General features: G+C 54.4%; 1 protein-coding gene across 3 annotated transcripts in view; it reads left to right on the top strand.

The window, feature by feature from the left end:
- DAG1 (dystroglycan 1) overlaps nt 1-9,903 on the top strand; it is a 49,387-nt gene extending 39,484 nt beyond the window's left edge. For all 3 annotated transcript variants that reach the window (XM_025272352.3, XM_025272353.3, XM_006053262.4), the window contains exon 3: nt 5,035-9,903. In XM_025272352.3, the coding sequence (XP_025128137.3) occupies nt 5,035-7,437 (2,403 nt within the window). In that variant the 3' untranslated portion in view covers nt 7,438-9,903. The remainder of the gene's footprint in view (nt 1-5,034) is intronic.
- Nucleotides 9,904-12,762: the final 2,859 nt, after the last annotated feature.

Genomic DNA, 12,762 nt, shown 5'->3' with positions numbered 1-12,762 from the left:
AGTATGAAAGTGCTCATCCATCTTTCCGGAGTCTTTGCTTGCTGTTTATAAGTCCTGTGACACCTGCATGGATAAGATACCACTTGGTGGGTTCTGAATGATAAAACTTAGGTTTTCTCAGTTTTAGGAGCCAGTGATCATAAGAGTTAATTAGGCCCTAGTGAGAGTCCAACTCCTCAGTTTTGTCTTTCAGGTCTGCCTAGCTCCACGGCCCCGACTGTGGGCAGATACCTGCTCTTTGATGAAGCGCGAAGTAATAGAAGCTCCTCTGCCCGTTTCTTCTTCTTCTTGTAGTGGAAGGATACTGATTTGGATTGAGAGACTCTACGTATGTTGCATGGTCTTACCTGCAACACAGGTCTTTTTTCATACTGCGTGCTTGACAGGCTACTGTGCAAGAGAAGGTACCAGATAAGCAATTGGAGAGAATGTCTGAGAACTGAACAGGAAGTCAGTTACTAGTCATTTGCTAGTATAGACTGAGGCGTGACCAAAACCTCTCTATTTGGTAGTTCCCCAGTCCTTGGTTGTGCTGATTAATTGCGGGCATCACAGGGCAGGTAGTCTTTAGAACTCCTTGTGGGTCTGCTCAGGTTTTGTGATTTTGATTCAGTGATTTGATTCCAATGTTTTTGGATGTACTTTATTGATCAAGACCTCTAAAACTGGGTGTATAGCTGTTCAAGATCTTGTTTTCCTCAGTGCCGGGCTTAACTTCCATCTCAGAAGTGTGGTCTCTCTGAGGGTTGCTGAAGCCGACGAGGTTTCTGGCTCTTTCTGGGTGACCTGTGATCTGGAGCCTGTGATGTCAAGTCAGGCTTCCTCCTGCCGCTTCTGCCTCCTGTTCCCATTGCCTGAGGTCTCCTTACTCTCAGGCTGTGCTGGTATTTAATGGTGGGGGAGTTTCATGTCCAGGACAGCCTGTCACCCTAAATACATGTGCTGCTGCTATGAGCACTTCACACAGAGCTCTGATTCCTGCTTCTTGCCTGCCATTCCTAGCCTAGCAGCTTTTAGGGGTTAGTCGTGGCTGGCTACAGTACAGTGAAGACAGAAATTTCTGTACAAGTAAATGAAGGTTTCCAAGGATAGTCAGAATCTCAAGTGCAAATGGGCCAGGATCAGTCGCACCCATTTTCGACTTAAAGGAGGTGAGTGCTGGCTGTGGGCTGTCACTGACAGTGGGTTCTCCCCACCCCCAGGCCCCCTCGATGTTTTCATCCACTCTTAGCAAACAGGTCTTAACAGGTAAGCAAGTCCCTGAGGGTCCCCAGCCTTGGCCTGCTTCCCTTAGAGGGTCCTGGCTTCCTCTTCCTCTGGCCTCTCCGCTCTCCTTTGATGCTTTGAGTTTCTGCTTTGGGCTATGAGCAGGGAGACAAGGCCTCAGTGTCTGCTGGGTCCGAGGCCAGTTGGGCAGGATGATTGGGGAGTGGAGCCTGGACACACCCTGGACCCATTCCTGTGGCTGTGAGCCTCACAATGTGTGCTGTGTCCTCTCTCAGCCCAGAGGGGTGGGCAGGGAACCAGCACTGACAGAGTCCAGCGTGTGCCTGGCCCTGTGATCACACAAGGTTGGCATCTTCCCCCTGTTTTTAGATATGAGAAAACTGAGGCAGGATGAAGCTGCAGACTGCCTGCAGCTGGGAGTCAGCCAAGAGCTCCTGAAGATGGGGCTTCCCCTTGGGTAGGGTGTTATTATAGAGATGAGCCCTGGCTTGTCACAGGCACTGTGTCTCTGAGAAGGAACTTTCACATCCTGCTTCACCCTCAGGCCCTAAGAGGAAAAGTGGTCTGGAAGTGGGAAGTTTTGAAAGCTGGGGAGGATGTCTGGGGTTCCTGTGGACTGGGCTGGGGGGTCTCCTGCTTTGTCAAGGTAGAGCAGGTGTTGCATCTCAGAGCATTTCCTTGACTGAGGGCCCTTGAGGGGGAGGGGCAGCTGGTGGAATCCTTGGGGACGTGGACACTGCCAGACCTTCAGGCATGTTCAGACTTCCCAGTTCAGGGACTTTCCCTAAAATGGCCTTGAAAATGCAGAGGTGCCAGCTTACCTGCGTCTTGGCTAGGTTTCTTGTGGAACTTGGATTTGTTTTGCTTCCTGTAGCCCCTCTATTAAAATGAATCAGTGCCAGCCAAAGTGCGGCCTGGATCTGATGTTTGCAGCGCCAAGACGCTCAGAGATGCATGGATTTCAGTCTGTGCACGTTAATGCCTCTCCTTCCTGTCTGAGGAGGACCCACGATGCTGGGAACTGTTTCTTTGGGCTCTAGATCCGGGAGGAACACCTGCCCTGTGGCCAGGGCTCTGGGACTCCGAGGAGCGAGAATTTGCAGACGGGAAGGCAGGTGCAGGTTGGAGTGACTTGGCTCTGTTTTTCTGACTTGGCTTACCCCACATGTCTATAAAGCTGTGGGTAGACCATAGTGAAAGAATTCATTTCCATAACCAAAATAAAGCTACACAGTCTGCTCTTCCATAGCCCAGTTTGAGATTGAGCATTATAACTTGCTTTTTGGTAAAACCTGGGGTTTTCTTTAATGTTTGTTATTTATGTTAACACATTGTTAACATGTTAAAATGTTAACTTGGCATAGTTTAAAGAAGACTGGCGTGTGGAGAGTCTTGGCCAACCTGGGTTTATTCCTTGGAAATGTCTGACAGCAGAACTGTGGCTCTTGGGGTCCGCAGAACAAGAAGCGAGCAGGCAGGGCGGCTTGAGGAGGTGGGCGCCCTTCTCTGTCATAGGCCGCCCTTACATAACCGAGACGGACTTGAAAAAGCACTGGGACTGCTCGCTCATCTGTGCTGCTGGAACGCGCAGGGCTGGGCGCAGGCCTAACTGCCCGACCACTGAGGCAGGCCACTTGGCAGCCACCTGGAGCCTCTCCTGGTCTCTCTTGCCCCTGTTGCATCTTCTCTACAGGCAGCTCCTGCTTGGCTGACCTCACCCAGAGCTCCGTTCCGGCCTCCCTTTCTCCTTTTTCTGTCCTGCAGGTGTGCTCTCATCCAGTGGTGGTCACTGGCATGGAGTGGGCTTAGGAGAAGTGGCCGTGGGTGGCCGGAGAGCTGGCTCTACACCCTGGCCCACCCACTGTCTTCCTCTCAGCTCCGCAGTCCCTGTGCCACCCCTGGGAAACACGTCATGGTCCCCTGACTGCTCCATTTGGCCTTACACCTTTGCTTCACATTTTTCGCAAATCTGGATCGTTCAGCCTTTGCTTTACATGTTTATATGTGGATGTGGCAGTTTTTGTATTTAGCATACATGAACTGAAAAAATTTAAAGCACAGGTTTTTCAGTCAAAGCAGTTGTAATAAGTATTTTTGTAGCTAAAAAGATTGTAAGGGAAGAATATATTTAGTATTTTCCATGGATTTGAAGACACCCATGTTTACAGTAAAATAACTATACAGTTATACAGTATATATTTTACTGTATATAACTGTATACAGTAAAATATATTTCCGAAATTGGTTGCGTTTGCAGTGCATGGTGAGTGATGAGATGGGTGATTCTTGATGGTACATTAATTAGGTGGAATGTGTTCACAGACCCTGAGTGAACTCAGTGGTTCAGAGAGTAGTCAGTGAAGGACAACTTCTAATAATGTTACATGTCTTCTCATGGCTTGTTTGTTGGAGGTGGAAAATCTCTTTAGAAGTGGGGTAAACTTCGGGTCTCTGATAAGGCTGATGGAATGGCGTGCCACATGAATGTGCACCTAGAGCCCAGCTGGGAAGAGTAGGTACAAGTTCAGGGTCTCCTCCCCAATCATTTAGCCACTTGGCTAATTAGGAGGAGGAAGCCAAAAAAAAGGAGGAAGCCTGAGGAACCAGGGCCCCTAGGGAACCCAGCAGACATAGCTCTGGCCTTCCTGCCACAGGGAGGGAAGCCTGTTGGGGTGTCCCTCTCCTGAGCAGCAATGACCATGAAGGGCAGTCCCTGGGCTGAGGCTGGCAGTGAGACATCCCGTCTGCTAGCCAGCGTGTCTCTGCACTGGACGAACAGGACAGTGGAGCCGAGTGCCTCGAGACAGACCAGAGAGTAGGTCCCCCCTTTCTTGCACGGGGGGCGGGAGCGGGTATTTCCCAAAGGTGAGAGGAGTCAGAGGTAAGGCCTGGACAAGAGGTGAGTCTCGTTTCCCTCTCGTCAGCTGACAGTGGAAGTTTTTATGGTGGCATTCCCTTGGGGGGCTTTACGTATCACCAGTCACGTCACGGTGGAAGAGGACTTCGGCCCTGAAATAAGTCTGGGAGGTGCTGCTGGGTGGAAAAGGGGATGAGTTCCCGAGGCCTGCTTCTGTGCTCCAGCCTTCCAAGGGCGGAGGTGAGCTCCGTGTATTTCCCAAATGAAGTGGACTACTGAACTCTCTCTCAGGCCAGAGGTCCTTGGGATGCCTTTGGTAAACACTCTTCTTAGAGCCATTGTTTCCATTCCCCCCCTCTCTGGGCATTGCAGTTTTGCTTGAGATTCGAAAAGCAGGGTTAATGGGGACATCAGCTACAGCTAACCAGATGTGCCCCACTGCACTGGAATGTAGCGTGGCATTTGTAAAATGAGTCACTTGGGGGCACTGAGCTGTCCCTGCACCCCGCTGTATTTCTGCTTCTGGGCAGGAAAGGCACTCCAGGCCAAGCGTAGGACGTGTGCAAAGTTGTGGTGTCTGTGGAGGGCCGGGGAGAAGTCTGAGGTGAGGGTGGAAAGGAGTGCTGAGGAGGGAGAGCCTCGGGCTTGACCCTGCAGGCACAGTGGGTGAGTAGGTGGCAGGCATGTCACTGCAGCATTCTTGAGCTCTGTGGCACCAGTCCTGTGTCAGCACTGCCCCACTGTGTGACTCTCTTGGGCGAGTCATTGGCCTTCCACGCTAGCCCATCTGGCGGCCCCAGTCTTTTGTGACAGGTGAAGCGGAGGTGGTTCCTCCAACAGGAATTCTGAATTGTACCTCAGGCCTGCCCCACAGGCTAGGCCCCTGTTAACTGTTGTGATCACGTTATGCAGTGAGCGTAGTGACTAACTCACACTGATGTCTCTCGTAGGTATCAGCCGCGGGGAAGGAGGCCTTACCATCCTGGCTGCACTGGGACCTGCAGAGCCACACCCTGGAGGGTCTCCCCCTTGACACCGATAAGGGGGTGCATTACATTTCAGTCAGCGCTGCACGACTGGGGGCCAACGGGAGCCACGTCCCCCAGACTTCCAGCGTGTTCTCTATCGAGGTCTACCCTGAAGACCACAGCGAGCCGCAGTCGCTGCGGGCGGCCTCACCGGACCCCGGCGAGGTGGTGTCCTCGGTCTGTGCTGCCGATGAGCCCGTGACCGTCCTGACAGTCATTCTGGACGCTGACCTCACCAAGATGACCCCAAAGCAAAGGATCGACCTGCTGCGCCGGATGCGGGGCTTCTCTGAAGTTGAGCCGCACAACATGAAGCTGGTACCCGTGGTGAACAACAGACTGTTTGACATGTCGGCTTTCATGGCAGGCCCAGGCAACGCAAAGAAGGTGGTGGAGAACGGGGCCCTGCTCTCCTGGAAGCTGGGCTGCGCCCTGAACCAGAACAGTGTGCCTGACATTCGTGGTGTGGAGGTCCCCGCCAGGAAGGGCACCATGTCTGCGCAGCTCGGCTACCCTGTGGTGGGCTGGCACATTGCCAACAAGAAACCCCCTCTGCCCAAACGCATCCGGAGGCAGATCCATGCCACGCCCACGCCTGTCACGGCCATTGGGCCCCCCACCACAGCCATCCAGGAGCCACCGTCCAGAATTGTGCCCACCCCCACGTCTCCAGCCATTGCTCCTCCAACCGAGACCATGGCTCCTCCGGTCAGGGACCCTGTTCCCGGGAAGCCCACAGTCACCATTCGGACTCGAGGTGCCATTATTCAGACCCCAACCCTTGGCCCCATCCAGCCCACTCGGGTGTCAGAAGCTGGCACCACAGTTCCCAGCCAGATCCGCCCAACAATGACCATTCCTGGTTACGTGGAGCCCACAGCAGTCATCACCCCTCCTACGATGACCACCAAGAAGCCACGAGTGTCCACGCCCAGACCAGCCACACCTTCTACTGACTCCTCTACCACCACCACTCGAAGGCCAACCAAGAAGCCGCGGACATCCCGACCGGTGCCCCGGGTCACCACCAAGGCACCCATCACCAGACTGGAAACTGCCTCCCCGCCGACGCGCATCCGCACTACCACCAGCGGGGTACCCCACGGAGGGGAACCCAACCAGCGTCCAGAGCTCAAGAACCACATCGACAGGGTGGACGCCTGGGTCGGCACCTACTTTGAGGTGAAGATCCCATCGGATACCTTCTACGACAATGAGGACACCACCACTGATAAGCTGAAGCTGACCCTGAAGCTTCGGGAGCAGCAGCTGGTAGGCGAGAAGTCGTGGGTGCAGTTCAACAGCAACAGCCAGCTCATGTATGGCCTGCCAGACAGCAGCCACGTGGGCAAGCACGAGTACTTCATGCACGCCACGGACAAGGGGGGCCTGTCGGCGGTGGATGCCTTTGAGATCCATGTCCACAGGCGCCCGCAAGGGGACAAGGCCCCTGCACGCTTCAAGGCTAAGTTGACAGGTGACCCTGCAGCCGTGACGAACGACATTCACAAGAAGATCGCCCTGGTGAAGAAGCTGGCCTTTGCCTTTGGGGACCGCAACTGCAGTACCATCACCCTGCAGAACATCACCCGGGGCTCCATCGTGGTGGAGTGGACCAACAATACCCTGCCCCTGGAGCCCTGCCCCAAGGAGCAGATCACGGCGCTGAGCCGGAGGATCGCTGAGGATGACGGGAAGCCTCGAGCCGCCTTCATCAACGCACTGGAGCCTGACTTCCAGGCCATGAGCATCACAGTGACGGGCTCTGGCAGCTGCCGGCATCTCCAGTTTGTCCCAGTGGCGCCGCCCAGGAGGGTGCCCTCGGAGGCACCAGCCACGGAGGTGCCAGACCGGGACCCCGAGAAGAGCAGCGAGGACGATGTGTACTTGCACACGGTCATCCCGGCCGTGGTGGTGGCGGCCATCCTGCTCATCGCGGGCATCATTGCCATGATCTGCTACCGCAAGAAGCGGAAGGGCAAGCTCACCCTGGAGGACCAAGCCACCTTCATCAAGAAGGGGGTGCCCATCATCTTTGCGGACGAGCTGGACGACTCCAAGCCCCCGCCCTCCTCCAGCATGCCACTGATCCTGCAGGAGGAGAAAGCCCCCCTCCCCCCTCCCGAGTACCCCAACCAGAGCGTGCCCGAGACCACTCCCCTGAACCAGGACACCGTGGGAGAGTATGCGCCCCTGCGGGATGAGGATCCCAGCGCGCCGCCCTACCAGCCCCCGCCGCCCTTCACAGCCCCCATGGAGGGCAAGGGCTCCCGGCCCAAGAACATGACCCCCTACCGGTCGCCCCCTCCCTACGTGCCCCCTTAACCCACAAGCGCCTGGGTGGAGGTAGGGGTAGGGCAGGGCCCTGGAGACAACACGGTGTTGTCTGTGGAGGCCGGTGGCCTGCAGACCAGCGCCCACTGGGAGCCGACACCTGACCTAGCACACACGGATACACACACGGGGCCTGGACAAGCCCGCCCTCTCTGGTCCTCCTAAACCCCAAAGCCGCTGGAGAGACTTTGGGGACATTTTTTTTTCCTTTTAATTTTTGCCTAACAGCTTCTTGTTTGTTCATAGAAAATCCTTCGCTGCGTTTTTTGAAGGCTGGCTGGCTCTGAAAGCACCGTTTGGAGTAGAGGTAGATGGAGGGAGCGAGGAACCGTGAATGAACTCGCAGGCAGTGCTGGGCGGCCTCCCGGCGGCTCTCTGCGTTTTGCCTTTAACACTAACTGTACTGTTTTTTTCTATTCACGTGTGTCTAGCTGCAGGATGTAACATGGAAAACAGTAGCTAAAGATTAAATTCAAAGGACTTTCAGACGTTAAGGTTAAGTTTTTACATTTAATCTGCTGTTTACCTAAACTTGTATGTATCATTTGGGGGTGGGTATGGGAAATTGCTTTGCTAAAAATAAGCTCCCAGGGTGTTTCAAACTTAGAGAAGACCAAGGGACAGTATTTTTTATCAAAGGAATCCTATTTTTTCACACTACGTAAACTTGGTTGCTCTGATACCCCAGAGAGCCCGCCTGGGGGCCTCCTGGCCCTGGCTCAGGGGCCAGGGCCCTGGTGCTGGGCTTGCTGTCTCACCGTTGCCAGGGGCTGGAAGCTGGAGGGGGCCTCTTAGGCCAAGGACATCCACACCCCCCACCCCATGCACGCTAGCGGCCCACCACCAAGGGGTCTTCATTTCCATGGAAAGGGGACTCCGAGAGGCGGCGGTGGCCGTGGCCCCCAACCTAGGTGCTCCAGGGTGGGCCAGCTGCTCGTGGGGACGGCTGGGGAGGTCGAGGAACTCGACCACATCAATCTGTTTTCTTTTATCCTTCTTCTGTGTGTGGTTTTTTTTCTCCCCCCACTCCCACCCGCCCCAAGGAATATCATGGTTTCTGAAACACTCAGTGGGGGACATTTTGGTGAAGATGCAATATTTTTATGTCATGTGACGCTCTTTCCTCACTTGACCTTGGCCACTTTGTCCCAACAGTCCACAGCCCCACCCTGACCCACATCACCCCTCTTCTCTGGCGCTCCAGTCCCAGGCCTCGGGCCTGAACAGCTGGGCAAGGTCTGGTGGCTGGGGAGGAGTGCCAGCAATAGTTCATAGTAAAAAAATCTGTGGGCTCTCGAAGCTAATTTTTTACTAAAGTTTTTATACAGCCTCAAATTGTTTTATTAAAAAAAAAAGATTAAAAATGGTGATGCTTAACAGCAGTTTGTACAAGCTCTTAGTGTTGATTCCATGGGACTGACAGCTTTGCTCATTTTGATTTTTCCCCCCCTTCTTTTCCTAATGGTTTAAATTCCAGAATTACACTGGGGCTCCTTTTGCCTTTTTTAGCAGAACGTCCGTCCATCCATCCGCATCTCTGTCCCGTGACTCAGGGGCACCCACTCAGCTTTGATTTTCCTCCTTTGGAAGAAACTGTTTTGAGCAGGACTTCTTGATGTCTGAGAGTTATTTTGGGTAGCTTTTAGGGAGGAATGCCTTTTGCAATAATGTGTCCCTTCTGTGATCAAGGGCAGGTGGGTGGACCCAGGCTCCCTGTGCACATCAAGCAGCCACTTCTAAGCCATATTGACCGTTTTGCAGAGGATTCGCGTGTGCTGCCTCAGGACGGGAGGGATGGTCAGAGTGGAGGGGTCTTCACCCTGCCCTTCTCTGGAGGGCGTTCCCCTTTGCACCTCCTCCAACAGGGCCCAGCCTCTCTCTCCTGCCTGGCCCGCCAGTGGGGTGAGCGGTGCCCCTGGTGGCTGGAGCCTGTAGTGAGGGCTCATTGGACCTGTGGTGACTGGTCCTTGTGCCTCCATGTCCTGATCCAAGCTGGAGTTCCCCCAGTGCCCCAGAGTCAGGAGCACAAGCTGGATCTGACCTGGTGGGATGATTTTTTTTTGATGACCTCGCCAAAAAATAAACAATTTCCAGTGTTCCAGGTGAGGGCTTTGAAAGGCCTTCCAAATAAGCTCCGTTGCCCCTAGCAACCCCACCATTGGGCACTGCCACGCAGAGACGTGGCTGGCCCAGAATGGCCTGTTGCCATGGCAACAGGAGGCAATGGGGCAGTGAACAGAATAACAACAGCAACAATGCCCTTGCAGGCAGCCTCCTCCCCTGAGCGCCTGGCTGGCAATGGTCTTTGGACTCTGTGAGACAGAGAGCCAATCTCACATTCAAGTGTTCACCAACCACTGACGTGTTTTTATTTCCTTCTATATGATTTTAAGATGTGTTTTCTGCATTCTGTATAGAAACATATCGAACTAAATAAAAGCAGTGTCTTTATTACAATGCCATTGCCTCCAAGCATCTATTTCCCTGGCCCCTACACGACTTGAGTGTAGGGTGGGACTGGAGTCCATGTAACAGAGGCAAAGAGGGGGCCCGGCTAGGCCCACTCAGAGGTGGCCTTTGAGCAGCTGTCCAGATAGCCTTCACATCCTTACCATTTCTGTGCCTCTGAGAGGGGTGGTGGTTGGCACTGGGAGTTCTGGCAACCAGTGAGCCCTCCCTAGCACCTCTTCTGCCTAAACCAGCTGAGACATAGCTTGTGCGTCAGTTTCCTCATCTGTAGTTGGGGGGTGGGGGGAAGAATAGGCAGGAAAACCCAGTGAGACTGGGTGGGAGGGGAGGATGGTGCAAGAGGTCTTACAGAGGAGGTCTGCCCCAGAGTGGGTCCCAGGCAGGGGTCTATCAGGCTGGGCCCCTTGCCCACCACCTTGTGGGGTTGAGGCTGGCCAAACCTCCCAGGGAGTCTCCAGGCAGTTTGGCCTTGGTCTTGAGTGGGGAGAAGGGGAGGGTGGTTTCTGGTCAGGCTGTTCTGCCCTCTTTGGGCCTATGGTTATAGTTTCTGGGGGCCTGCCCCCTAAGTGCCCCGCCGGGGGTGGACAGGCCAGCTGGGTAGGCTTAGTATGACTTAGTGCCCAGGAAGGGCCGGGTTGTCTGAGGACACTGCCCAGGGCGTGGGAGGCAGGGGATACAGCAGCTGTGTCTTCAGAGGCAGGATCAGGGGCCATTGGTCACGGAACAACTGGTGCCCCTTCTGGGCTCACTCCCACCGCCACAGGGCCCTCACCACCTACAGCCCCCAGGCTGCTCCTCTGCTCAGAACCTTCAAGACCCAGTGCTGAGACTGGTCGTATGTTGCAGCTAGAACTTAGTCCCAGAGCAGGGAGTTGGTCAGACAACTACTCAGAGGAGGAAAGTGAAAGTGTTAGTTGCTCTGTCGTGTCCGACTCTGTGACCCTAGGGAATGTAGCCCGCCAGGCTCCTCCATCCATGGAACTGTCCAGGCAAGAATACTGGAGTGGGTTGCCATTTCCTTCTCCAGGGGATCTTCCCGACTCAGGAACTAAACCCAGGTCTCCTGCACTGCAAGCAGATTCTTTACCTTCTGAGCCACCAGTGCCTCATACTAAATACCACACTGATAAATTCCAGGAAAAGCTGTCCCCAGGAAAGTTCAGAGACACATATACCTCACCCCAGGACCCAGCAGCAGGGACCTAGGAAATGACCCTGCCCTTTGCTCTCTTGGCCTCAGGAAGTTCTGCTTAATGTTTAACCTAAAGCCACTGGATTAAGTGGACTCACTCTTGAACTCGAGGAAAGGGATTTCTGGTTTCAGCCAAGAACAGTAAGATAGCGGGGTGGGTGCCGGAGAACCCACAAGTTTCTCCTGCCTCAGCCCTGCCTTTCTCTCCTTTAGGGATGTCTGATCTTGGCCTGGCGGGGCCCTGCCCCACCGCACTCCTGCCAGATCTCTGTGGCTTCACCTTGGTGGGGACAGGGACCATTTACTCACATTTTTTTTTCAAGCTAGAGCGGGTGGTGTAGGGCAGAGGCAGGAAAAAAAAGGATACAGTAAGGGAGAGGGAGCTGTCTGACCTACAGAAATCTGCCTTCCCCTCTGCCTCTGACCCAGGGCAAGTTCCCAGGATCTGTCAGGCCTGGCTTCCCCATCTGTGAGATAGGACGGTGCTGGTCTCCAAGGGATTCTGAGAAATCCTGGGAACCGTGGGGTGGAGTCGGGATAACAAGTCACCCCCAGTGCATCTGTCTCTAGAAAGGGCAGGGAATCTAAGCAAGGCTAGAAGACTCTTCCATCTCTCCCGGTGTAAAGGCACTGCCTCAGGCCAGGCCTGGGTCCTGGTGTTGGCTGCAGAATACTAGGGTGTCTAAGAGCTCCTAAGAGCCAGCCTTGTCTAGAACATCACCACTTTGGTGAGGATTGGAGGCTCCCCTTGACTCACCTTGCTCCCCACAGGCAGAAAAATCTCCTACAGGAGACCTTTCTCTGGCTCCTCTAAAGCGTGGAAAGCCCCACTCAGGCCCCACTCACCTTTCAAAGGCGTGCTTCATTTCTCTCTCTCTATTACTGTATCTTAAAAATACAGACCGGCTAAAGTTTTTAAGCTAACACTTCCTGCTATGCTTCCCTTCTCAATCCACCATTTTGAGGGCAAGGTCCAGGTACCGTGGCCAGTGCAAAACAGATTCAATTCTAAGTAGGGTTTTTTTTTTTCCCCTAGACTGTAAAATTTTGTTCCTATGGTAGAGCAGCAACAAATTATCTGAAGCCCCGTCCCCTCACCTCAGGAGATAGGGGCCCCCTTTTCCTTATGAGGAGGCTAGCAGACGCAGAGAAGGTAGGCAAGAGATTGAAAGTGAGGGTTTCCATCTGCTGGGAGTGGGGTGCTCCTGCACCTGCAGGCCGCTCTGCCCTCAGTTTCGGTGGTGGTGACCCTAGAATCACAGCTGAGATGGGGCAAAGTTGGTCTGTTTGTGTCCCTGTGAAGACTCTGTGTGTCCAGGAGGTGTCCCTGGGTGGTTTCTGGGCGGTTGGAGGGGCAGCTCTCGACTTGGGTGGTGATTTAGGTGTGTCCCGTGTGAGCCCCGCAGAGAGCCAACTGCCAGGCCCTCTGGGCCAAAGAGGAGGGACAGTGTCCACTGGCTCCCAGGAGGTGGCGCCACAGGCTGGAGTAAGCCTGACAGTAATGGGCAAGTCAGACTGTGGGCGGGGTTAAGTCACAGCTGGTCGGGGGAGAGTCTGGGAGCTGGGAGAGGCTGGCTGTGGGAGGGTGGAACCCCGCCTAGGGCTGGGCGAAGACGGCCAGGGACTGGACTGAGGTCTTGAGGAGGGCTAAGGCG

Source organism: Bubalus bubalis, chromosome 21, assembly GCF_019923935.1.
Source record: "Bubalus bubalis isolate 160015118507 breed Murrah chromosome 21, NDDB_SH_1, whole genome shotgun sequence".
In the NCBI taxonomy this organism is placed as follows: Eukaryota; Metazoa; Chordata; class Mammalia; order Artiodactyla; family Bovidae; genus Bubalus; species Bubalus bubalis.
Note: the sequence above shows the minus strand (reverse complement) of the source record. Positions and strands in the feature narration are given on the sequence as shown.